The 26,052-nt window shown below is 47.4% G+C and overlaps 4 protein-coding genes across 6 annotated transcripts in view; 2 read left to right on the forward strand and 2 right to left on the reverse strand.

Moving 5' to 3' along the window:
- LOC134031717 (ataxin-2-like protein) overlaps positions 1-58 on the forward strand; it is a 5,059-nt gene extending 5,001 nt beyond the window's left edge. Inside the window, 1 exon segment of the mRNA XM_062475419.1 lies at positions 51-58. Within this exon segment, the coding sequence (XP_062331403.1) occupies positions 51-58 (8 nt within the window).
- Positions 59-1,128: 1,070 nt separating this feature from the next.
- LOC134031718 (double C2-like domain-containing protein beta) lies at positions 1,129-6,727 on the forward strand. The gene is made up of 6 exons (XM_062475420.1): positions 1,129-1,164; positions 1,335-1,528; positions 4,289-4,370; positions 4,928-5,024; positions 5,291-5,532; positions 5,588-6,727. Exons 1-5 carry the CDS (start codon positions 1,129-1,131, stop codon positions 5,425-5,427), a joined length of 546 nt encoding a protein of 181 aa, XP_062331404.1. The 3' UTR covers positions 5,428-5,532; positions 5,588-6,727.
- A 5,597-nt stretch (positions 6,728-12,324) lies between these two features.
- prrt2 (proline-rich transmembrane protein 2) lies at positions 12,325-16,009 on the reverse strand. The gene is made up of 5 exons (XM_062475648.1): positions 15,682-16,009; positions 14,582-14,816; positions 13,898-14,202; positions 13,227-13,356; positions 12,325-12,623 (listed from the first exon to the last, which is right to left on the reverse strand). The coding sequence occupies exons 2-5, from the start codon at positions 14,775-14,777 to the stop codon at positions 12,607-12,609; spliced, it is 648 nt and encodes a 215-aa protein (XP_062331632.1). The 5' UTR covers positions 14,778-14,816; positions 15,682-16,009; the 3' UTR covers positions 12,325-12,606.
- A 307-nt stretch (positions 16,010-16,316) lies between these two features.
- kif22 (kinesin family member 22) lies at positions 16,317-25,795 on the reverse strand. Of its 3 annotated transcripts, none has more exons than XM_062475634.1 (13): positions 25,640-25,795; positions 25,176-25,371; positions 24,522-24,649; positions 20,940-21,094; positions 20,618-20,827; positions 19,540-19,936; positions 19,256-19,370; positions 18,788-18,911; positions 18,543-18,705; positions 17,584-17,681; positions 17,177-17,377; positions 16,721-16,780; positions 16,317-16,595 (listed from the first exon to the last, which is right to left on the reverse strand). In XM_062475634.1, exons 2-13 carry the CDS (start codon positions 25,367-25,369, stop codon positions 16,566-16,568), a joined length of 1,875 nt encoding a protein of 624 aa, XP_062331618.1. In that variant the 5' UTR covers positions 25,370-25,371; positions 25,640-25,795; the 3' UTR covers positions 16,317-16,565. The 3 variants fall into 3 exon arrangements, with proteins under 3 accessions (XP_062331618.1, XP_062331616.1, XP_062331617.1); XM_062475632.1 differs by having other exon boundaries at positions 19,256-19,394; XM_062475633.1 differs by having other exon boundaries at positions 19,256-19,394; positions 25,176-25,392; positions 25,640-25,786.
- Between the last annotated feature and the right edge of the window lie 257 nt (positions 25,796-26,052).

Raw genomic sequence — 26,052 nt, forward strand, 5'->3', positions numbered from 1 at the left:
CTGTCATCTTCATCGGTCTGGTGTACCTGTGTGTTTCTGTTCCCATGCAGCAGTCTGATCTAAGTCTTGTTTATTTGTGTGTATCAATGTTCCACTTCCAATTTGTGTTTACCTGCTGGTCTGAACTACACAGCCTCTAATGACTTCTGTCTGAGACACACTAATTCGAGTCAGCACTCAGACAAGGACAACACCATCTGATCTCAATTAAAACTGAGAACTGAGAGAGGTAGAGAGAGAGGTAGAGAGAGAGAGAAAGAGGTAGAGAAAGAGAGAGAGGTAGAGACAGACAGACAGAGAGGGAGAGCGGTAGAGAGAGTGGTAGAGGGTGGTGAATAGAGAGGGCTGGTGTGAGAGGAGTGGGGAGGCGAGCATATTGATCCATTCCTTTAGCCCTCCATCCCCGGAGAGGGAGTAGGAAGAGAGATGGAGAGATCTGGGGAACGGGAGAGCTTAGGGGGGAGTGTCCTCCCCAGTGTCCTCCCCAGCTGCTCTGTCCTCCACTGGGTCTCCCCAGTGGAGGACAGAGCAGCTGTTTATCAGTCTGTCCTCTCTTAACCAGACCTGTGGTTGTGGCTCTGGACTGGCTGAGGGACGGAGGACTTCGTTCACACCCAGAGTGGAGATGCGCTGGGTCTCGCTTCAGTACATGTGGTGGAGGAGGAAAATGCGCCACTTTAAAATAGCATACGTCCTCCCTCTATAAATAGTCCCACATACATGTGATGCCCTGAGCCAAAAGTGACTCATCCTCTGTTCTGAGACGCTCTATCACTCTTCAGGGTGTTTCTGAGTGGCTGTTCGGTTGCTCTCCTCCCTCTCTCTATCCCTCCCTCTCTCCCCTCCATCTCTCCCTCTCTCTATCCCTCCATCTCTCCATCTCTCTATCCCTCCCTCTCTCCATCTCTCCGTCCTAACGGGCATGCAGGGAACCAGAACACTCCATGTGGAAACATACCATCATCTCCAGTTGTTACAGCATTCAGATTTCCAGAGAAGTATTTGATGGATAAAAAGACGGTTGTTTTTCCTCCTCCTGACCTCTGCAACGGTCAGTGTTTGTCAGTCAGCTGTCCCGTGTCAGCAGGCTGTCAGGTTCCTGCGGGCCGGGGGCCTAAACACGGAGACATGAAAGGACAGAAACTCCCCGCAGTTCAGGAGCAGGCCTCCATCCTGACGAGATAAAGGTCATAGTTCAGAAGGTCTGGTGGCACTGTGCCCGCATTCTGTTTCTCTCCTGTTCCTCTCTCATCTGGGCTTCCAGGGTTTGTCTTCCTGGTTGTTCTGTTGCTCTCTCGCTGATGTGTCCCTCCCCCCTCCCCCCTCCCCCCCAGTGGGAGACTGAGCAGCAGCGGAGCATGGAAGAGAGGGGCCGGCTGCTGCTGTCCCTGCAGTTCCTCCCCCCACCAGAGGAGGGCGATGTGAAGGATAAGGAGCACGCCCGCGGGGGGCTGTGTGTGGGCGTGCGGCGCTGTGCTCACCTGGCTGCCATGGACGTCAACGGCTTCTCTGACCCCTACGTCAAGACGTCAGTACCTTCTCCTCCTCTCCTCCTCCAACCCTCTCCTCATTTATCTTCTCCTCCCATCCTCTCTTCCTCTCATCCTCCCATTCAGTCATCTCATCCTCTCATCCACTCATCTCATCCTCTCATCCACTCATCTCATCCTCCCATCCACTCTTCCCCTAATCCTCTCCTCTTCCCATCCTTCCATCCTCTAATCATCCTCCCACTCTTGAATCCCCCCATCCTCTCATCTACCTGTCAGGAACTAAATTAATGACCTTTTTGATTCTGTGTAGAATTGTTCTCTCATCAGAGTAAGGTTCTATCTAAAACAGAAAAGGTTCCCAAGGTTTTTTTCTCAGAAGGTTCTCCAACAGAACCTACATAGGAACCGTAGAATCAGGGTTCCACGAGATAAAGGAACATTCACAGAAATGCAGAACAATGTTGTTTTCATATCCAGTCAGTATTCTGCTCATGTCTGAAACTGTTGAGGACTTCTGACAGAGATATGACAACACCCCCTCTGCTGTGAAACCCCACCTGCTCCTGGAACCCACGGTGTCTCCTGCAGCAGTGTGTGTGTGTGAGTGTGTGTGTGTGTGTGTGTGTGTGTGAGTGTGTGTGTGTGTGAGTGTGTGAGTGTGTGAGTGTGTGTGTGTGAGTGTGTGTGTGTGTGTGTGTGTGTGAGTGTGTGAGTGTGTGTGTGTGTGTGTGTGTGTGAGTGTGTGAGTGTGTGAGTGTGTGTGTGTGAGTGTGTGTGTGTGTGTGTGTGAGTGTGTGTGTGTGTGTGTGTGTGTGTGTGTGTGTGTGTGTGTGAGTGTGTGAGTGTGTGAGTGTGTGTGTGTGTGTGTGTGTGTGTGTGTGTGAGTGTGTGTGTGTGAGTGTGTGTGTGTGTGTGTGTGTGTGTGTGTGTGAGTGTGTGTGTGTGTGTGTGTGTGTGTGTGTGTGTGTGTGTGTGTGAGTGTGTGTGTGTGTGTGTGTGTGTGTGTGTGAGTGTGTGTGTGTGTGTGTGTGTGTGTGTGTGTGTGTGAGTGTGTGTGTGTGTGTGTGTGTGTGTGTGTGTGTGTGTGTGTGTGTGTGTGTGTGTGTGTGTGTGTGCAGCAGCTCCACTAACCAGGGCCTTGAGGAACATCAGCTCCACTTCAACCACGACTCACAACAGCACTGATCCACCTGAAGGTGTTGCTTGCAAGTGTAACAGCCGGCTGGCTCATTTAGCCAGTTGTCGATTATGAGCCTGTTTCATGGTTGCGGGACAGCTGGAGGGTTATTAGGATGTTCATTGTAGGAGCAGGTTGTGCAGAAATCTCAAATATTTTATTGGTCGCTGCTTTGTAACAGAAGAATTGTAATGTGCGAGTGTGTGAGGGGTGTGAAAGAAGGTGCGTGTGTGTGTCTGCTTACGTGTGTGTGTGTGTGTTGGAGTAGTGGAGTTGTGTTCAGCTTAATGATGCATGCTGACAGCGAGAGCAAGGATCCTCTCGTATTCTCAGGACTGTTAAGAGCCTGCAGGCAAATATCATAGGCACCTATATCTCCCCCGTCCTTTTGTCTCTCCGTCAGTCTATCTTTCCCCCCTCTCCTTTTCTCTCTCTCTCTTTCTCTCCCTCTCTCTGTTTATCTCAACTATGTATATATCACCCCCCACCTTCTCTCTCCCTCCCTCTGTTTCTCTCCTTCCCTTTTTCTCTCTGTCTGTATCTGTCTGTCTGTCTCTCTCCCTCCCCCTCTCTCTCTCTTTCTCTCACACACACAGTTTCTAGGATAAGCATGAAAAACCAGCTATTTTCCCTTGAGGTTCAAGAATAAACTTGGCATAAAGATATGCTCCCTGTTCTCGTCACCCACACACCCTCATGCTGCAGCGTGTTCTTACACTCTCTTTCTTACTTTCCTTTTTTCCAGATGTTATTCATGTTTACTCCCTCACACATTACCCTTTGATTGCTCTTATTACACACGTGCAGTGGTACATTCTAATCTCAGCTCTCTCCCTTCCCCCTACCTCCATCTCTCCCTCCCTTCCCCCTACCTCCATCTCTCCCTCCCCATCCCTCTTTTTCTCCTCCCTCCCTCTCTCTCTCTTCCCCTCTCTCTCCCTCCCTCCCTCCCTCTCTCTCTCTCTCTCTCTCTCTCTCTCTCTCTCTCTCTCTCTCTCTCTCTCTCTCTCTCTCTCTCTCTCTCTCTCTCTCTCTCTCTCTCTCTCTCTCCTCCCCTTCCCCTCTCCCTCCCTCCCTCCCTCCCTCACTCTCTCTCTCCTCCCCTTCTCCTCTCTCTCCCTCACTACCCCCTTCTCTCTCTCCTCCCCTTCTCCTCTCTCTCCCTCACTACCTACCCCCCTCTCTCGCCCTCTTCCTGTGTAGTGGTTAGTGTCAGCTGTGTCGCCGTCTGTCTGGAAGTGTGCGAGTGTGTGATGGTGCAGGAAGGGGGAGGAGGAATGAAGGAGATGTGTGGAAGAGGGGATGGAGGAGGGAAATGGAAGGATGGAGGGGTGTGTAGGAGGGGGATGGAAGGATGGAGGGGTGTGGAAGAGGGGGATGGAAAGATGGTGGATGGAGGGAATGGAGGGAGGAGGGGGTGGAGAACCAGGCTTATGGAGGGATCAGTCAGAGATCAGAAGCCTTGCTGTGGTCATACATGACACATGCTTAGCTCTCTGTGGTCATACATGACACACGCTTAGCTCTCTGTGGTCATACATGACACACGCTTAGCTCTGTGTGGTCATACATGATACACGCGTGTCTCTGAGGACATGACATGTCTCTCTCCTCTCAGGTATCTCAAGCCAGACGTGCAGAAGAAATCCAAGCACAAAACAGTCGTCATAAAGAAGACCCTCAACCCAGAATTCAACGAGGTAGGAAATATGTGTGTGTGAGTACAAGTGTGTAAACATGCATCCGTGAGTGCGTGTCAGCATACATGTGTAAACATGTGTGAAAGAGAGAGACAGTGTGTTTTATAATCCAATATTATAATAAGCTTGTTGGTGTGTGAAGCTATGGCTGTGAGCCAGTGCCTCCTGTTAGCAGAATCAGACTGAGAGCACTAAACAGAGTTTAGAAAACAAAACAACACAACAAAGTAAGTCCCTGTGGTCGGTTTATTTACTAACCACAGCTGAAGACAATCCCTCCAGCAGACTGAATCTCTGTGCTGCCAGCAGATGAGTTCTCAGTGCTGTAAGTCTAACAGAGTGACACCTCAACCCAAGAATACACCCAGGGACCACAGGTTTATAGAACTAGCTCAGTGGTACAGCATGGGGATGGGTAAAGCTTAGTGGTTAGAGCATGTGGATGGGTATATAGTTCGATGGTTAGAACATTTGACTGTATGAATGTATGTGTGTAGGATCAACATCCTCGTTATTGAATGACCTTTGACCCTCTGACCTCTGGGTTGGGACCTCAGGAGTTCTTCTACGAGATCTCCTTTACAGAGCTGTCCTCCAAGACCCTGGAGGTCACCGTCTGGGACTACGACCTTGGGAAGTCCAACGACTTCATCGGTGAGAATCTACACTCACACACATGCTCGCACTCTCGCACACCCACTCTCTCTTCATGATGCAGGCTTGCTGAGGACCGGCTGCAGTCTGGTTTGTAAATACGTTCGTTAACTGAGGCTTTTTTTTCAGCCAATAAACTGTTTTTAACGATGGATTGATTCACCTTGAGGTGAAAGGTCAGACTGATACCAGGTTCATCTCCACCTGAAACTTCCTGTTCCTGTGAAACTGACCGTAATGAGCTGGGTTTGATTTTTGTGTTGAAGGGGGCGTGTCCTTGGGCTGTCACTCCCAGGGAGAGGCGGCGCAGCATTGGATAGACTGCCTGAAGAACAAGGGCCAGAGGGTGGAGCGATGGCACACACTGACCAATGAGCTGCCTGGATCCTCCCTCCAGGAATAACCAGGATGTCCACACCTCCAGTTGGACAACAGCCTGGAGGACCAGGGCCTTCTTTCTGCATGACTTGAACAATTTGTGCTCTATTTAGACTTTGCATCAGAAGAAGTCATGATACTAAATGTTCTGCAAGAACCAAAATGTTGGTTTAAATGAGTTGGAGATGATTAAGTGAGTAATGAAGGATGGAACACAACTTTGTGTTTCAGAGCATTCCTGAAGAGGAGACCTCTTCTCAGTTCATTTGCATCTAAATTATCCAAAACCATTTTCCTGCCTACTCTGGAGAAAAAGATAATTAAAACTCGGCAAGAAAATATTTGAGGGGAAAAAAGAAAATCATACTTATTTTTCCATTTATCTGGAATTATTCAAATGGTTTGTTTACTCTTTTGAAAATTGGATTTGGATTTGGTCATTAACTCGTGGGATCTATTTTGACCCCCCTCTTCTACACACCTCGGTGTCGCAATAACATGTCGCCCGATGATGCTTCCGAACAATTCTAAGTGGTCTTAATAATTGTAGACGTTTTGTATCAACGGATTTAATTACCATCGAACAGCCTGCAGATGGTAATTTATTAAAAGTGCAAGTAATAATATGATAATTGGTTCTTCCAAATTGGTGGTTTCTGTGTTAGCTATATGCATGTTCGATGTACAAAGAATTAAACGACTCTTGTCTAATCTACTATAGCAAACCCTTCTGTTTGAGAGGCATTTCAGAGATGGCTCGTCTGTGTGGAAAGTCTTCAGTCTGACCCAGACCTGATGACTGCACTCATGAACATGTTGTGTTAGAGCGGAGCACTCCAAACAAGTACTGTTTTTTTGTGTTTTTTTCATCCTCTATCAATTATTTGCGATTTGCACAGTTGTTTATTCAAACGTCTGATTCCTAGTAAAAATGTTACGTTCAAAACACTGCTGCTACAGTTATGTTATGATTTCTGTTAAAACACGTCTTGATTCTGACTGGATGGCTCCAGGCTTGATCCAGTTGGGAGTCCTCCAGCGCAGGAGCCCGGGCAGTGGTCATTGGGTCATGTTATGGGGCGTTCGGAATTATTTAATTTGTAATTAATGAATAGGCTCATTAAGTCCAGCTGTTTGAGCTTCAGTTGATGTGTTGGCTGCAGATCTCTGGTGCTGTTTGTGCTCAGTGATGTCAAAGCTGCATGCTGAAGTACAGTGGTGTGAATATGTACATATGTATTGTTGTGTATAACTGGCTCTTACTGTTTGTCTTTGTACCAAATGAACTTGTGTTTTGACTTTTTACATAAAAACATAATAACATGTTTTGGTGTTGCATGTGTCTCTTTCTTGGCCTGTGACGGAGATGTTGGAACTGTTTACAGAGGAATCGCCTTTCCAGCCTAAGACAAAATTCTGAAAATTACATTTGCTGTTAGAATATGATATGAATATGCATATTCATATATATATTTTTAAATTAATTTTCATATTCAATCATGATACCATATTGAACAAAATATATATCTTTTTTTTATGATATAAATAAATATATGATTACTTGTATGTATAAAGGAGATTTCAGGCAGCCATTTTTTTTTTTTTTACAAAAATCTTCTGTCCGCCATACTTCATCAGACAACTTTATTTTCAACCACTTTAAGTACAAGATAGAGGAAAACTTGGAGTATATGAAACATACATGCATCTGTGGGCAATGTAGAACAGAAGACAGATTAGAAAAATCTTCTTTTAATTAAAAGGTATGACGATTCTAGTGATTAGGGGAAAATCCCCAAAAGGTAGCTAGCACTATGACTGGATACTCCTCTCCATACTCCTCTCCATAACTGAAAAAGGTTCCGACTTTCTTCCACAATCGACAACATTGGCCAAACAAGGTATATAGCCTACATTTATCTTAAAATGTACATAATCTAGCTAGTTTATGTTTTATTGCAAGTTTCACAGGAATCTGGAAAACTCGAGGCTAAACAGTGCTACTACTGTCGTGGCTGCCTGTCACAAACGGCGAAACTAAAAAGTTAAGACTTTCAATGGACAATATTGACAACACATATCAATAAACAAAAGCTTGAAAGAAAAAAAAGGATATGAATAGGGGCCTGTGACCCAGTAGAGTTTTATGTTTAACAACGCCTCTGCTGTAGGCAATCTCCCATGGAATCTGGCTACGTCTCGGAAAACAATGGCTGACGTGCTGACGATACATTTATTTTTCACGCCCAGTAACCCCTTAACCCAAGTTATTTTAGCTTATGTTGTCATGAGTATCTGGCAGTTTTCAGAATTAAAATCGGTGTTTGGACGGCGAAGATATTAAGGCGTGAACCATGGGAAACTGGTTTGCCATATTTGAATGGTCCGGCTGGAAAGGGTTTGGACGAGACAGTTCACTCTGCTGCTTAGAACAACACTGCCCTCTAGTGGTGGCGGATTGGAATGACAGCCTGTGCTCCCTGCCTACCTGACGTCGCTCTGCTCTGGGACTCAGACCTCCGCTGTCTTTCAAAGCTTAAAACATCAAAGTAAAAACTAAGTTGCATGAACTAGTACATTAAGGAATAACAGGAAGTGGCCATCTGGGAGGTGACTCAGGAGAGACCATAATATAGCCTGGTTACTGCCCTACTGCATGGCAGCATTAAATAATGCCGGTATGCCTCAACCCAACCATGCTAGGTCATGACCATACTGCATACATCACATCATATAGTCATGACCTCACGTCCTGCAGTCATGACCTCACATCCTGCAGTCACAACCTCACATCCTGCATCCAACTATGACACCCTGCTACAGAAATATTCTCGATTAGTTTGATCGAGCATCTGCTAAATTAATAAATGTATATAATGTCAGTTTAGTGTTACTATTAATTGGGACTAGTAACAGCACCCGGGAATAAAGGCTTGTTTGTCAAAGTTTGTTGGTGCAAGTAAAATAAAATTAGGACTATACATTAAGTCCCAAAATCCTGCGTTTGTTGTTACTGACAGTTTGTAGATTTTGGCTCAGAAAGGGATGTCAGATCTGTGCAGTCGATCCACATCCAAATCTCACCCACAAATGCAGTCAGTATTTCGCAACAGCAGCCGATCTCCCGGGGGAACTTGAACTCGACGGTCGAACAAGGCTAGACCTTTATCTCCGCCGCAAAGGCAAACGCCAACTTGTCTTTCCTAACACAAAACGCTCTGAATAACTCTGTAAATCCGTTTTTATTATCTCTTTATGTTCTCCGGTCTCTCTCGCCACAACATCACTACATCAGGTATTATGATTTTTGTTCACCATTCAGTAATCAGATAGCTACTGTCATCGCTACCCCTGGATGTGGATCTGTGTTAGCAGGAAGCTGCTCTGACTGAACACTGGATATGAAGGTGCTGACTCGATACTCTGTCAGTTCAGGAGTGCTGGCTTACTGACGGCCTATTTGCAGCCTGAGAGCACAATAGACCTCAGTTGACCTCAGTGCGGGGTGGAAAGTCTCTGTAGTATGTGGAGTGTTTCTTAGACTTCTGCTTAAGTGGACTAACATCCCTGCAGGCTCTGCTGGTGTACTGCCCCCAGCCTGCCTCACCCCTGCTGGGGGAGCATCGAAGCAGGCTGGCCCGGGTCCCTGGCTCTCCCCTCCAGACTCTTCTGGCTGCTGTTGGACCAGGCTGTCAACATCCAGAACATTCCACCTCCTGAAGTATGACTGTGTGAACACAAACCTTTTAACAGGGTAGGGCCGGGGTTAATACTCGGACCTGCAGCTTGTTTAGTTTTTGGGACCTGTGTGTTTGTGTGTGTGTAGGTATGTGTGTGTATATGTGCATATTTGTTTGTGTGTAGGTATATGTGTGCAGAGATGGGAAGTTACAAAGTACAAACACTGCTATTACACTGTTGTTACACTGTTATTACACTGTTATTACCTTGTCACAGTGTTGTCGTAAACGTTATGGATGAGACAGAGGGAGTCAGCGAGACGTTGCTGATCACCCATGTCTATGGCCGTGTTCACACTTGACAACTTTGGTCACATGACCCAAAGGTTCATAACGAACCATCGTTGTGTTTACCCAATTTTACCCAATACAAAAACAAATACAAATAATTTTCTTTTAACCTTTGCAATGTGGGGGGTCTGAGACAGCCCAACGGTTAAAAGAAAATGCTTCACTTTTTTTATGCGGTAAAGTTGTCGCAATACGACGGTGGGTCACAATGACTGATGGGTCAGAATGACTCGAAGATAACACAAGGGTTAAGTATATGTAAGAACGATATATAAATGTATCGACCCCCCCGACCTGTTGTTTTTACCTCTTTTGGGGGGTCCGAGCCTTAGAGGGGTCAAACCCCTTGTTATTAGACTTGTTACTGTTGCAGAGATGGTAAGTATATGTCAGAGCCAATACTTCTTTACTTTAAACATAAGTATCTGTACTTCTACTTGAGTGAAGGATGTGTGTACTTTTGCCATCTGTGTGTGTATGTGTGTGTGGCAGCTGTGTGCGAGCCCAGGTGTGGGTCCCATGTACTGTGTGTGTGTCTCCATATATCTGTCTTTATTCATCTATAAACATGGTTCTAGACATGGTTCTGTCAGAAACAGAGCACAAATAGATCTACAAGACTCCTAATCTAATATTAGCTGGGATCCTTTTCCCATGAGAATATTTACATTTAGTCATTTAGCAGACGCTCTTATCCAGAACGACTTACAGTAAGTACAGGGACATTCTCCCCGAAGGTGAAGTGCCTTGCCCAAGGACACGTCATAGGCATGGCCGGGAATCGAACTGGCAACCTTCTGATTACTAGCCCGATTCCCTAACCGCTCAGCCACCTGACTCCTCTAGATGTGTTACGAGCTCGTCACTTCAGAGCATCAGTCTGGCTCGTCACTTCAGAGCATCAGTCTGGCTCGTTACACCAGGAGGATCAGAGCTCGTCTTCAGATTCTCTCCTTCCTCCATCTTCTCTGCGCTAACTCTTTTCCCACTCTCTTCTATAGCCCGTAAAGCTTCTTTCCACTGTATGACACACACACACACACACACACTAATCATTTCCAAAGCTGCAGTTGTTTCTCTCCCCACACATCAATCCCAGCTGAGCTCCCACAGTAAGCACACACGCACACACGCACACACACAGTTAGCCAGCCAGCACACAGACAAGACAGCCAGACACACACACAGTACACAGACGGAACTCCATGCAGTGTTTTTATTAGGAAGCATCCAGGGCCCAGACATGTGGACAGTACAGTCTGGTTACCTGTGTGATGAACACCCTCATCGACACACCAACAAGATTTAACAACATGCCAATAGTCACAGAGATTATAGTAGCCAGAGGCCGTACACACACACTGGTGGAGATTACATGAGGCTCACAGGTTCTGTGTTTTTAGTAGAATAGCTAGTATGCTAACTCATATCCACTAAGTATAATTCACAATACAGAAGTTTCCTGCAGAATAATATTGACTCTCGATTACAATTAAATTTAAACACTTAAATACTAACAGAGAGTAAAGACTAATAAAATACGTTTTCATCAATACAGAAAATTCACCGTATGTAAGAATTACTGTGTACTGTCATAGGGATAGGAGGCTAGCCTTTAGAGGCAGGCGTTGAGACCAACTGATAAATAGTTCCTGGTTCTGATAGTAGGAATACAGGGATCAAAATTCAGGAGAAAAATCACAAAGATTTCATTAGGATATTAGATCCACGTCTTATGATATAAGGATAGGATATAACAACATCAATATTCATATAATTAATCACTGGAGGAAAAAAAAGGGTCCTAAATCAGAACCTCTTCCAGAGATCTCCAGCTCTGCATCACACTACAGGATGAACATGCTTATAAACTACTGGTTCTGTCACACAAGCCTCATGCATATAAATGCTTCTTGACAGGCTGATTGGTAGTTTGATCAGGCAGCCCCTCGATGGTGGGCTTGTTCAACGAGGGAGTCAGGTTCCAGAGAAGGGAGGGGTGAGGAGGAGGGAGGGGTGAGGAGGAGGGAGGGGTGAGGGAGGGTTCAGTATGGGTTCCAGACTGCAACATGACATAGAGGACATATGTACTGATCCTGTCTGCTTTGTTTATCTAAACTAGGACAACATCATCATCAGTCCGTGGCTCACTTCATCAGAGCATTGTCCCGTTATGAAACTAGTGTTCGAAAATCATTTTCTGTTTCTTTGAGAATAATTCTTTACAAACGTCGTTATCAAAATAGTGTACAAGAAATAGTGTTTGGGCTCCTCACCACAGCAGGCCTGCAGGAACCCTCACAGGAGATGGTGTTCTGCTGATAACGCTCTCTGGACCAGGGAGACGATCCTTCAAACACCACAGTCCCTCAGAACCTTCCAGATGTACTCCACCGCTGGCTTGGTTACGGTGAGAGGAGCTGAAGGCTTGGGTTCGGGTCAATTTTTGGCACACTTGTCGTACTCGTCTAGGGTGAGTCCGCCCTCTGCCTGAAACACTTCCTCATCCTTTCAGCACGCCGAGACAGACATCATCACAACCTCCCTCTCTCTTTCTCCCAGACACACTATCTTTCTCTCTCACAAACATTCTCTCCATCTCTCACAAACACACTTCCTCCATCTCTCTCTCCCAAATATAAAATGGCTCCCAGTCAGGTTGAATTTGCCGTGAGGTTCCAGAGAAGCAGAAGGGGTGTGAGATCTTTAGACCGCTCCTCTTCCCCACCCCCCTCTCTGAGACGGAGCAGTCAGCTGAGTTTGAGGCATCGGTGAGGGATGGACTTGGCAGACATTTTGTTGTCGGCCGCCCATGTGTCACTCAAGCTGTGAAGGGATGGTGCCAGTCTCTCTCCTCCTCTCTCTCTCTCCTCCCCCCCCCCCCCCCCCAGAGGAAGGTTCCGGAAAACGGCAGGTGGAATACGAAGGAGGAAGTAATCTAATTGTCTATTCACCCTCACACAGACCGACAAGAGAAGCAGCTTGCATATTATAAAACTTAGTTCCCGTTAGAGAAAAGGAGGGGTTATAATGGGTTATAGAGGTATGTTTGTACGTATATCACGAGTATATTAGTCACTTATCCTGGTAATGATTACAGCTAGAGGTGGGACTGGGCGAGGCGGCCGGCCGGCCTGGTCAGGTGACTTCCTACTTCATGCAGGAAGTGACTCTCAGGATTTCACATTGACTAAAAAAAGAAAGGGATTAAAAACAGACAGGGGTATCAGTAACTTTATATTCTGCAGCTGAACATGGAGGGTTAGGGTTACACAGGCCAGAGGGGAGCGGTTATGTAAGAGAAAAGGGAGTTAGCCGGCCTTCAGCTCCTGCTCCAGCTCCAGCTATGGACAGGGAGCAGACGTTTCCCTTCCAGTCTGACGCTCCTCTGAGCAAATGAGCATCTCTTTCTCTTATTAACACACAGCCGGATGCAATCGCTCTCTTTTTTAGAATCTTTTTAAGGTTCAAAAAGAGAACTGATGTTAAGTAACTTCTTCAGCTTCAGTGAATTCACCAGACTGCTCCAGGGGAGGTGAGCCGAGTGCCCCAGCTCTCGTCTTAGAGACGACATGATACGTAACAAGGGGAACTGCTGTCACCCATCTGCCCTTTCAACATCTCCAGATCGGTAATTACCTGAAAAACGAAAGTAAACTAAAAATATATATAATAAGAAAGACGTTACGGTTTGTTTGTTTTTAGGGGGGTGTTGAGCAAGAAAGGTGGTCTGAAGGTCCCTGGGCTTGGCAGGGGTAGGTTTAAAGATCCCGTGTCAGCTCCTGATACTCACTGGCCAGGTTGACGATGCAGGCGATGATGATGAGGGTTCCTCCCACCAGAGACACCAGCGACAGCATCTTGGCCACGCGGCCGAGACGTCGAGCTCCGTCCAGGTTCCCCTGCTCCAGGCTGTTCTTAGACTGAGGACACAGGACACAGCATGACACACCCTCCTCCACTGTGACCAGGACAGGCTAGTAGGACGATGCACTTCTATTTATAAAGACGTTTAGGGGTGTTATTTATTGACAGGACAGTTGGGCAGACACGAGTGGGGGGGGGGGGGGCGGGCCCTGCTATACTGTCTATGTACACTGTTTGTATGTTCAGATAAAAGCATCTTGATTAATATGATTAACTTTCTATTCCACAGAGTCACCAAACCACCAGCGCTTCTGAGTCAGGTGTCCCTCAGCGCAGCCCCAGAGCAGGGGGCCTAGGAGGAGTGTCTGGATGCTCAGCGGTCAGTAATGAATAGAGGAGGATATCTGAGGCCTGAGATAGAGTGTCTGATAGACTCAGAGACCACAAGCCCACTTCCATGCAGCATTTAGTAAGGACAGCTGAGGACGACAGCAGAACCAACCAAGAGGAACGGGCCTCTCACCTCCTCAATCTCTCCTGCCCTCCCTTTTCCCCCTCCCCCCTTCCTCACCTCCTGCCCCCCCCTCCCCCTCTTACCATAATGGAGTAAACTAATCCCACGATGTTGATGGGCCAGACAGGACAGAAGCAGGCCAGCACGGCCAGGAGGAGGTAGTCTTTGGGCTTGGAGCGGTCCAGGGGGGGGTTAGTGGCGATGCTGGAGTGCCGGGAGATGGAGGGGCGCGGGGAGAAGGCGGTGTAGCCGATGGAGCTGGCACGGCTCCCCTTCCTGGTCTTGCTGTGGTGGGGGTGGTGCGAGTAGGAGATGGAGTGTTGTCTTCTGGGAGGAGACGAGATGACAGGGGAGCCCGCTTCTGCTTTAGACGGGTGAATACTGTTACCTAGAAACACACACTTGTTAGTGACTGGACAACAGAAACAGTAATTAGTTTAATGAGTGTGTGTATGTTGTTTGCGTGCATGCTGGAAAAGTAGTAATGGAATGTTAAATGGATCCGACACTTCCCGATCCAGCCAAACACATGCCAGCCTGGATCTGCCCTGGATCCAGCCTGCCCTGGATCCAGCCTGCCCTGGATCCAGCCTGCCCTGGATCCAGCCTGCCCTGGATCCAGCCTGCCCTGGATCCAGCCTGCCCTGGATCCAGCCTGCCCTGGATCCAGCCTGCCCTGGATCCAGCCTGCCCTGGATCCAGCCTGCCCTGGATCCAGCCTGCCCTGGATCCAGCCTGCCGTGAGCCACAGTCCACAGTCTGCTTACTGTTCTCCAGCTTCTCGTTGATCACGATGACCAGCTCGTCCTGCGAGAGGCTGAGTGGAGGCCCTGGCTGGGTGCCCGGGGGTGGGGGGGTGCCCGGGTCCCCCCCGGCAGGCTGAGGGGAGACAGGGGAGGCGGCCCGGCTGGGCGAGGGCTGCTGGTCAGCGAGCCAGGCGCTGGGGGTGGAGCTGGCAGCCATGGTGACGAGGTGGTGTGTCTGGTGCTGACTGCTGTTCACCTGAGGGGACAAACGGCTCCTCATGTAAACAGGACAGCATGGTGTCAGCGCTGCCTCCACGCTTGTAGAGCAGGGTGTAGAGCAGGGTGTAGAGCAGGGTGTTTGTGTGGACTTGCATACGAGCATCCACTCTCACTGGACGATCAGAAGCTCTTTACTAATCCAAAGCCTCTTAAGGTCACAGTCCTGATTCTCACAAACCTGACTTCTCACCACATCCCTAACTGGCCTTATGGAACTGTTAATCACATCTAACTGGAATTTTAGATAAACACAACATATGGTCATTTTTGGGTCAACTATGGGAATTACACCAAAGAAACACCTTTGACGGAAACCATTTAGATTGAATATGGAGACATCAAATATTAAAATCAAGGAGTAGCCCAAAGCAGCACTGTAGGAAAACATGACGCTGGATTCTGTTGAAACGGAAAGGTAATGGCCACGGGCCTGTGCAGGTGCGTCTACCATGTGCTTTATTTCATATTTACTTAAGCACAAAGGGCCGTTCGGTCTCCTGGGGAAGACTTGAACAATGGGATGAGGAGATAGTACGGTGGAGGGAGGGATACGGGACAAAGCCGGAGCATGGAGAAAAAAACACTATGGACGGAGGGGGTGCATGAAACACGGTCTACCGGAATACGCAAATAACAAACGATGGTTATCCTTTTATGCAAACAAAACTGGTAGAAGAATAACATGAAATATATGCAACCTCTGATGCAGGTGATCTTTTTGGACACAAATGCATCGTGGTACAAGACAATTTCATTTATTATAAACAGGGAATTCTACGAATAAATATTTCATTCAAGCGACAGAAAAATTGTTTGGCCGTAACTAAATATAAACAACTCACCTTGAGAGAGAACTCAAAATCTCCAGAAGGTCCTTTGCTGATGCATTAGGCTACATCGTCTTCAACTGAGAACCAAATACAAGGGTACGTCCACCTCCCTCTAGTTACAGCTCACTGAGAGATTAGGTGATGGCAAATGTGTCCCAAATAAGGACACGTTTGCTGTAACGGGGAATAAAAAACCTGCAGGGTTTATATCCTAAGTGGCGATTTACTTGAAGTATCGTGGGTTCAAAGTCGGGGCTGCCGCGGCAGGGTGGATGAGAGTGGACAGCGTGAAAAGAATAAACTGAAATGTAAGTAGCGTACGTGCGGTGGGAGGGGAGGATGGCCGCGCGCTCTAGCCCTCCCCCAGCCCCCCGCGTGCATGTGCTGACACACAGATACACCCGTAAGATGGGGAAGCACATTTGTCAGCATCGGCTAAATAGATGTCACTCTGGAGACTTGAACCAGATTTATTTGGTCCTTAAACAGGTATCGGACTTCACGTGAATACGGGCCAAAGCAACAAGAGGCGCCTTGATCAGGAAACGTAACACCTCCAAAAGCACGCTTGGAAATATGGACGATTCGATCAGATAAGCAAGCTCCATGCACACACACACATCCCAATTTTTCATTTAAATTATTAAAAAAATATTGTTTTGACACAAAAGTATAATTTGACGTTTATTGAAAAGCAGTATATCGCCCCCAGGTGGAATACTGACATTACTGCAAAAACACCACAAGTTAAATTCTCAGACATTTCTAATAAAAACAAAACAGACACAGATAAAATACGATTATGTACAGAGTTTAGAGACAGTAAAATAATAAAATCAGAATAAAACAAATCATTCTTATAACTGTAAATAAAACCGTGTCCTGGAAGCAAATCATCACTTCCCCATCACGCTGAGTATGTTAGCCTGCAAAGAAAAGGTTGAAAGTGAATTAATGAAACTAGCAGCTTGAAAAACAATAGACACTAAAGCGAACTGACAGGAAGGTGTCATGTTCCCCAGCAGCAGGAGGCTTACGACGAGCCACCTACCTTCATGAAGGATGAGAACCTCTTAGCAGTGATGCCCTCTATCTTGGTCAAGTCCTCCACCTGGATAGGAAGTGACATCACACCTCATTCACACAACTAAACGGATACTTTACATTTAATTAATTTAGCAGACCAAAGCCACATACATCCTACATGCACCGCTTCTAAAGCAGAAAACCAAGGCCTGTAAGTGCCACCTGACAGTGTGAGGGTGGGGGGACGGTGTGTGTGTGTGGGACGGTGTGTGTGGGGGGGACGGACGGTGTGTGTGTGTGTGTGGGGGGACGGTGTGTGTGGGAGGACGGTGTGTGTGTGTGGGGGGACGGTGTGTGTGTGTGTGTGTGGGGGGACGGTGTGTGTGTGTGTGGGGGGGGGGACGGTGTGTGTGTGTGTGTGGGGGGGGACGGACGGTGTGTGTGTCTGTGTGGGGGGGGACGGACGGTGTGTGTACATCACCTGTGTGAAGCTGCCGTTCACCTCCCTCCAGCCCAGGATCAGCTTGGCCTTCTTGTCTCCGATCTGCTGCAGGCTCTTCAGCTCCTTGAGAGAGCCGCTGTTCAGCACCTGCAGGATGTTCTGGCAGGATCGCTCCAGCACGGACGAGTCCAGGTGAGACTCCCAGCCACCCAGGCCCGAGTTCTCCTTCCCCTCCAGGGGCTGGGGAGGAGGGAGACAGGAAGGGAGAACCGGGGAGGAGGGAGAGAGGGGATCAGAGAACAAACATAAACAGAACATAACAAATCTCACAGTTCCACCTCTCATGTCCCTGCAGTAGGAGGCAGGCAGACAGCTGCTCATGTGATCACGTGATCGTGTGATCATGTGATCGTGCTGCGTGTGCAGTAACCAGGCGACCCAGCTACCTCTGCCTGCTCCAGCAGCTTCTTGCCCTCACTCCTCTTCAGGCACACGGACGTCTTGTGGACCAGGGCACACGGCTGGAGAGACTGCAGCTGGTTCACTGTGGAGGCAGGACAAAGGCTATCACACACACACTACAGGGCTTACATAACTATGGGGAGGTAGTCAGCAGTGTGTGTGGGGGGGGGTAACTTCTCTTATCCTTTTAATGTGGATAGAAAAAAAACTATAGGTTTGTTTGTCTCACCTCAAATCATTTAACTTAAGACACTAGAAAATTAAATTAAAAGATTTCCCCCCAAAATATATACATGGTAGATGCTGTGTCGAGATAGTGTTTGGATATTCTTTAGCCCTCATCTTCCTCCTGCTGCTGCTGTCTATGAAGAGACCTGGGGGCGTTAGATCAGACTGGGTCTCTAATCAATAACCTGATTGATGATCCTGCAAGATCAAAGCAGCGGCTAGGTTTCATGTCGGGCTGCAGCTAACGTGCTGCTTATTCAAGCTGAACGGAGCTCAGAACAACCTGATGTCAACAACTGCTGTTTCAGCATTCTCCTCCTCCTCCCTCCCTCCATCTACTCCTCCTCCTCCCTCCATCTCTTCCCATCCTCCCCTCTACCATCCTCCCTCCTCATTTCTCCTTCTCCTCCCGCACTGCCCCTCCCTCCTCCTGAACAGGATCCCTCTGCACCAGCAGCTTGGTGGAATGTGATCCTGGAGCAGACCCTGGGGAGCAACTGTAGCCTGGAGGAGGAGGCCCCCTGGCAGACCTGCCCCCCTCCTGCCTCACACAGCAGGGCTGCTGGGAAGCCTCTGGGAGGACTGGGGAGGCAGGCTCCTGCTGACAGCTGCACTAACACGCTGCATGGGCCCACCAGGCTCTCAGCTGCAGCACAACAAGTTCAAGAGGTCAGCGCTGGTACTGACCCTGCAGGGGGTCAGCGCTGGTACTGACCCTGCAGGGGTGAGACCACGGCCTGCTGCTTGCTGGGCCGGGCAGCGGTGGACTGCTTCCTGTGCAGGGGGGGCAGCATGCTCCTGAAGAGGGGCTCTGTATCATCTGGCTGGCCCAGCTCCCGGGCTCTGCTCTCAAACTGCTGCTGCTTCTTCTTCAGCTCCTGCAGGGACAGCGGGAGGTTAGCGGGGGGGTAGCAGGGGTTCAGACACAAGGAGCTGGCTGTCTGGGGTGTGAGTGTGTACCTGGATCTCCTTTCGGGACTGAGCCATGGTCTGGAGGAGGTTGAGTCGCTCCCTCTCTGGAGACCCCATCATCATCTTCTCAAGAGCAATCAGCCTGTCCAGCACTGACTGCTGGTCTGAGGGGCTGGAGGAGGAGGGGAGGAGGCGGGAGGGGGCAGAGGAATGAGGGGAGACATAATCAGAGGATGATCAGACATGACATACTAAAAGACAACACTTTTAGCATGAGTCTGTTAAATGAAACAGTGGAAGTGTGAACCCAGCAGTGAGAGGGTCCAGAGCGTGTCTCTCTCCCTGAGGGTCCAGCTGGCAGGGCAGAGCCAGAGAGAGAGTCAGGGAGAGACTTCCTGTCAGCACCAGCTACCAAGTCCTGGCCTACCACACAGAGACCAGGACCTGTTAAGATGCTTCCCCTGGGACAGGGCATGATGGGAAACATAGGCGTTGTGTGAGGGCAGGGATTCCAACCTGTGTGTTTGTGTGGATGGTGAGGGGACTTCCTGGTTCTTCTTCTTCTTCTTCCCTTCCTTGAGTTTCTTCTTCTGGGGCTCTGGGGCCTCCTGCTCATCTCTGGAGCGCTTCACTGCAGAGCAGAGCACAGCAGCACCTTCTAGGGGTCACAACCAGCTACTTCTGTCCAACCTGACTTACACTAACATCCATTACTTCAAATGTACTGATTCATAATTATATTACACACACACACACAATTTCACTAAAACATCAGAGCTAGTTCTGCTTTCCCTCCTCACCTTGTCTAGTCGGCACGGCAACCGTCTCTCTGACGAAGGGCCTGTTGACGACCTGCTTGGACTTGGCGGCGAAGTTGAGCGCCGTGAAGGTGTCAAAGTAGAAGGTGTACTCAGGCGCGATGTTGGTCACCATGACGGCGTGGGCGGAGCCTCCCAGGGAGTCCTGGAGGAGGCGTGTGAGCTTGCTGTCCCGGTACGGCACCCGGCAGGAGGCCCCTGCGTTCAGGGAGTCCACCACCTTGCTGAGGGTGAACAGAGACAGGTTGATGGCCCCGCTCTCCTTCAGGCGCAGACCCTGGTTGCCTGTGCGCCGGTTGTCCTCCGAGCCGGCCAAGTCCACCAGGTACAGCTTCCCTGTCTGCTGGCGGCCGGGGGGGCAGCGCTGAGTACGCACCACCTGGGGGAGAGGGGTTGGGTGGAGGGGGTTAGGGAAAATGTGTGGGGAAGAGGGGGAGAGTACAACAGACGGAGGAGTGGAAAGAGGTGGGTGAGGGTGGAGGGGGTGGTGGGTAGGAGATGTGAGGAAGGACAGAGCGGAGGAAGAGAGAAGAATTCGGGGCAGTATGATGGAAAGGTGTGAGAGGAGGAGAAGAGGAAGGTAAGAAGAGACGGCAGATTGACTCGACCAAAGAAGAGATGCTGATTAACTGACCAGCTCACAACCATGTCTCTAGGAGGACCGATAACCATAAAAATGCTTAATATCGGTGCCGATAAATCGGTCAACCCCTAGTATAGCACCCAGCAGTGAGGGTCCAGAGCGTGTCTCTCTCCCTGAGGGTCCAGCTGGCAGGGCAGAGCCAGAGAGAGAGTCAGGGAGAGACTTCCTGTCAGCACCAGCTACCAAATCCTGGCCTACCACACAGAGACCAGGACCTGTTAAGATGCTTCCCCTGGGACAGGGCATGATGGGAAACATAGGCGTTGTGTGAGGGCAGAGACCAGGACCTGTTAAGATGCTTCCCTGTGATGGGAGACTCAAATACACTCCATTTGTACCGTATCTTTAGAAAGAAAACGTGTGTTGGCTGAATTAATAAAATGTTGAAATAGGATGGGGTGCGTGTGATTTGAACACCTTGATGAGCAGCACGGCGTGGCTCCGGCTGGAGCGCTGGTTGAGCTTGGTGGAGGCCGTGGTGCGGTTGAGGCTGGCAGGAATGAAATGGGAGTCAAACTCAGAGAAGGAGTGGAGGGTGGTGTGGGTGAGGCCTGGGATGAGGATGTTTCTGTCCTTGTCCTCACGGATGGGAAGGTCCTGGGTGCTGGGGGAGAGCAGGTCCAACACCTGGACACGGGGATAGGGTATAGCTTAGTGGTTAGAGTTTGGGGGAAAGGGGCACTACACAAACACAACATCAGGTTGTTGTGGCAGCGACAGACCCTGGTGTGGCTCCTACCTTCTCATTGTAGATCTCCAGGTAGGACATGCCCACACCGTAGTCCCAGCCGTCTCCCCCTCGCTCTCTCCCCCGCACCAGCTGGAACACCTCCCTCACCGCCCGTGGAATCACGCCTGGCTGGGCCGGGCTGCCCAGCATGGTGTGGGTCTTACCTGTAGATGGGAGGAGGAGGGGGGAGAGGGGAGGAGGAAGAGGAGAGACAGGGGAGGGAGAAGTCATGTTGAGAAAACAGGTTTAAACTAGAGGGTACAATTTCTGGGGAAATTGTAGGGTGTGCTTGCTTGCGTCGGTTGCACAGGGGTCCGTTTTTGAATGACATTTTTACAACTGATATTTCTGTATATTTTATATAAAAATGCATACTTATTATTTATAAAGATTACATAGATTTAAAAGCATTTTTTTTTTTGCTGCTCATTTACAACTGAAAATACGAGTGAAGTGTAGAATGAAATAGATCTTCTCATTTCCCCTGCAAAAGGCATCCTCATCGTTGAATCAAAACGAATAAATTTGGCAGACCGGTGTAAAAATTGACCTAATCTCTATGACGTAAACGTCCTTTTAAGTTTTTCCCTTCTCGTGATAGTTTCATGCATTTAGCCTACTCATATTGCATTCATTCATGAATAAAGAACCCCCTTTGAAGATTATTCTACGACGTTACCCGGCAGTAGAAGATGGAATCGCGATTCAAACAGTACCATCTGCTAACTGAAAATATGCCCCCGAAAACGTAAATAAGATTGACATTTATTTACTGGAAAATCGCTCATTTATAATAAGCGTCAGTAACAACGCAAAATGCGAGAAGCTGCCCCGGTAAATTGTACTACTACGGTACAGTACTAGACTACTGCTGTGTTTGTCTTGGTAGCGATTGTGTTGGTTGAATTGGATTTAACGTTCCGTTGTACGGTTTAGGCTGAAATTAATTATTTTCATGAACAGATTGACAAAGTTTAGGCTGTGGCAATGAAGTTCAGGTTAGTAGTTAGATAGACTTTTGATTTAAGTAAGGGGAGTGCCGAACATGTTCTGTTGCCGTTTGACTTTCTAAACAGCTGTGTAGATGTTTTTGTAGTGTCTCGCGTAGGCTACAGCGTTGCAGTGATACACTGGATTGAAACGACAGGTAATGATAATTTCACCCACAAATCGTTTACTTGTAATCTAATGTCATAATACATCCTACAACGAAAACGTATTTGTGAGGAATGTTTATTTTAACGATTGAAAACAGATGCATCATAGACCACTGTTATGTGTTGCCCGGGCAACAGAGGCTAATGTCATGATGCTAATACTTCAGTGACATAGTAGACTACTGTTTCCGAAAGTAGATGTACTTCCTTAATAATAATAATAATAATAATAATAATATCAGCTTATATTGTACATTACACATCACAATTGTGTGTCATATCACAAAGTAAAATTAGTAAATAGTTATCACCCTGGACTCTTTGCTTGTGGCGTTTCTGCAGCTGCCTTGCAGTAAAGCAGTTAGCTTAGCTATCTCCCAGAAGTTAACGAGCTGCTAAACTAATATTCTGCTAGAGGTAGTCACGCGAATTTTTGTGACGTTAGTGACGTAAGTAGCGTCATTGACTGTGGTTAGCAAGTTAGCCACCGTTAGCTTCACTTTTCGACACAAAAACTTAATTTCTACTTAAACCGTGCAACGGAACGTAAATCCCAATAGAAGCAACTCAATCGGTACCAGGACGAAACGTTTGACACCTAGGTTGTCTATGTAGGCCAAATATTGACAGAGTTTTAGGGGGGCAAAAAGAATAATAATAACTAGAGAGGGTACAATTTCTGGGGAAATTGTAGGGTGTGCTTGCTTGCGTCGGTTGCACAGGGGTCCGTTTTTGAATTACATTTTTACAACTGATATTTCTGTATATTTTATATAAAAATGCATACTTATTATTTATAAAGATTACAAGACCGGTGTAAAAATTGACCTAATCTCTATGACTTAAACGTCATTTTAAGTTTTTCCCTTCTCATGATATTTTCAGGCATTTAGCCTACTCATTGCATTCATTCATTAATTAATAAAGAACCCCCTTTGAAGATTATTCTACGACGTTACCCGGCAGTAGAAGATGGAATCGCGATTCAAACAGTACCATCTGCTAACTGAAAATATGCCCCCCAAAACGTAAATAAGCTTGACATTTATTTAGTGGAAAATCGCTCATTCATAAAAAGCTCACTGGTAGCGATCATTGTCAGTAACAACGCAACATGCGATATAGCCCTGTGTGGAGAAGCTTCCCCGGTAAATTGTACTACGGTACAGTACTAGACTACTGCTGTGTTCGTCTTGGTAGCGATTGCGTTGGTTGAATTGGATTTAACGTTCCGTTGTACGGTTTAAGATGAAATTAATTATTTTCATGAACAGATTGACAACGTTTAGGCTGTGGCAATGAAGTTCAGGTTAGTAGTTAGATAGACTTTTGATTTAAGTAAGGGGAGTGCCGAACATGTTCTGTCGCCGTTTGACTTCCTAAACAGCTGTGTAGTGTAGATGTTTTTGTAGTGTGTCTCGCGTAAGCAACAGCGTTGCAGTGAGCTACACTGGTTTGAAACCACAGGTAATGGTAATTTCACCAACAAATCGTTTACTAATGTCAGAATAAATCCTACAACGAAAATGTATATGTGAGGAATGTTTATTTTAACGATTGAAAACAGATAACGCTACATCATAGACCACTGTAGTATGTGTTGCACGGGCAACACAGGCTAATGTCATGATGCTAATACTTCAGTGAAATAGTAGACTACTGTTTCCGAAAGTAGATGTACTTCCTTAATAATATCAGCTTATACTGTACATTACACATCACAATTGTGTGTCATATCACAAAGTAAAATGAGTAAATAGTTATCACCCTGGCCTCTTTGCTTGTGGCGTTCCTGCAGCTGCCTTGCAGTAAAGCTATAGTTAGCCTAGCTATCCCCCAAGTTAACAGATGTGAAACGAATGTTCTGCCAAAGGTAGTCACGCGTGTTTTCGTGACGTTAGTGACGTAGTGACGTTAGTGACGTTAGTAACATCAGTGACTGTGGCTAGCAAATTAGCCACCGTTAGCTTCACTTTTCGCCACAAAAACTTAACTTGAGCCTAAACCATGCAACGGAACGTAAATTCCAATAGAAGCAACTCAATCGCTACCAAGACGAAACTTTTGACACCTACATTGTCTATGTAGGCCAAATATTGACTGAGTTTTAGGGGGGCAAAAAGAAATAATAATAATATATATGTGAGAGAACAAAGGTTGTGCTCTCGCCGAAGGCTTGAGCACACCCAATAATATATATGTGAGAGAACAAAGGTTGTGCCCTTGCCGAAGGCAAAGCACACCCAATTACCCCCTGTACCTCAATTTAAGCAAAATATGCACTGTGGGAAATGTATTTCTTAAAACTTGAAAATTAGCCTGAGAGACACGTTTAAAAGCAGCTGGGAGTTGGTTTCTTGCTCCGTAGCAGACAGGACGCAGAGAACATATTGAGATTTCATAACATCAAAAGTTCAAACATGCCGCTACATACCGGCTCCTGTTGGTCCATAGGCGAAGACGCTGGCGTTCTGGCCGTTCAGCACGTGCGGTAGGATTGGCTTCACCGACGAGAGAAAGACCTCTTGCTGTGTTGAATCTTCACCGTGGAATACGTCAAACCTTAACGGATTTTACACCGGTGATTGGTAAGATATAACTCAGTGGTAGAGCACTGCAGTGGTGGTAGAGCACTGCAGTGGTGGTAGAGCACTGCAGTGGTGGTAGAGCACTGCAGTGGTGGTAGAGCACTGCAGTGGTGGTAGAGCACTGCAGTGGTGGTAGAGCACTGCAGTGGTGGTAGAGCACTGCAGTGGTGGTAGAGCACTGCAGTGGTGGTAGAGCACTGCAGTGGTGGTAGAGCACTGCAGTGGTGGTAGAGCACTGCAGTGGTGGTAGAGCACTGCAGTGGTGGTAGAGCACTGCAGTGGTGGTAGAGCACTGCAGTGGTAGAGCTCACAGGTTCAAAGCCCATCCCCAACGTTGAAATAAAAATGTATCGATTAACACAACCACCCAGTGTGGTACAAGCAAAAGCCTGCAGGGAACGCTGTTAATCAGCCGTATTCATGACCCCAAAAGCCTTCAGCGTGATCAAAGTTCACACAAAACAAGAGATTAAATGATGTTGCATAACGCGGACACTCACTGGTATTGTAGCGTCTCTGTGGCGTTCCTCCAGTTGGTTATCTCCAAGCTCTGAGGTCCGGTTCCTCTGACACACGGACCCTCGTTCTTCTCGTCCTGCTTGACCATGTACGGTCGCAGCCGAACAGCAACACGAACTCGAGACGACGACTTGGAGCTCCCTGCACCATCGCTCACGGCCAAACGCTGGGCCATGTCTGTGAAACGTTTTAGTTTAGCTGGCGGTAAAAAAAAATATCCCTTGAAATGTTATGACTAACTAGCTGTATAATCAAACTCAAGTTGTACAGACGATACATATTACGTTTTTTTTCTCCATGTAACATAACATATTCAAGCTAGCAACGACGGCTACGTAGTATGTTGAACTCCACAACAGATCAGCGGCGGCTAGCAACGCTAAACTACTCTGAGCTAGCTATCTAGTTAGTTCGAAGACAAAACGTATACAAGTTTCAAACTTACTTTATAAACTGAAACCGGGAGTTTGAGATTCGATGTGTTCGCTCTCTCAGTCTTTTAAAACATGGTTATCTAAAGTGATATCCTAACTAAAGTAGCCACACAACAGAACCAGGCCTTCCTTCCGCCAAATCATTTTCAAACACTGCAGGTCTGCTGAAATGCTCCAATCAGCATCGACGACAGGTCTGACCAATAGGAATGACGTATACACTTTTTCTACCGATTTGCGTCTGGGTTGAACCAGAGCCTGAACCATACACTCATTACTTTACTTTTGAATTAAACATAGGCTTTACCTTAACCTCGTGATTAAAACTATAACTGTAATAAATTATAATATTTCTATGGGCCTGATTTGTATGGTCTGTTAGGTTTTATCCGTGGACGTTGCGTTGAAATTAGACTTCTAAGTC

The sequence above is a fragment of the Osmerus eperlanus genome, chromosome 12, assembly GCF_963692335.1.
Source record: "Osmerus eperlanus chromosome 12, fOsmEpe2.1, whole genome shotgun sequence".
Taxonomy (NCBI): domain Eukaryota; kingdom Metazoa; phylum Chordata; class Actinopteri; order Osmeriformes; family Osmeridae; genus Osmerus; species Osmerus eperlanus.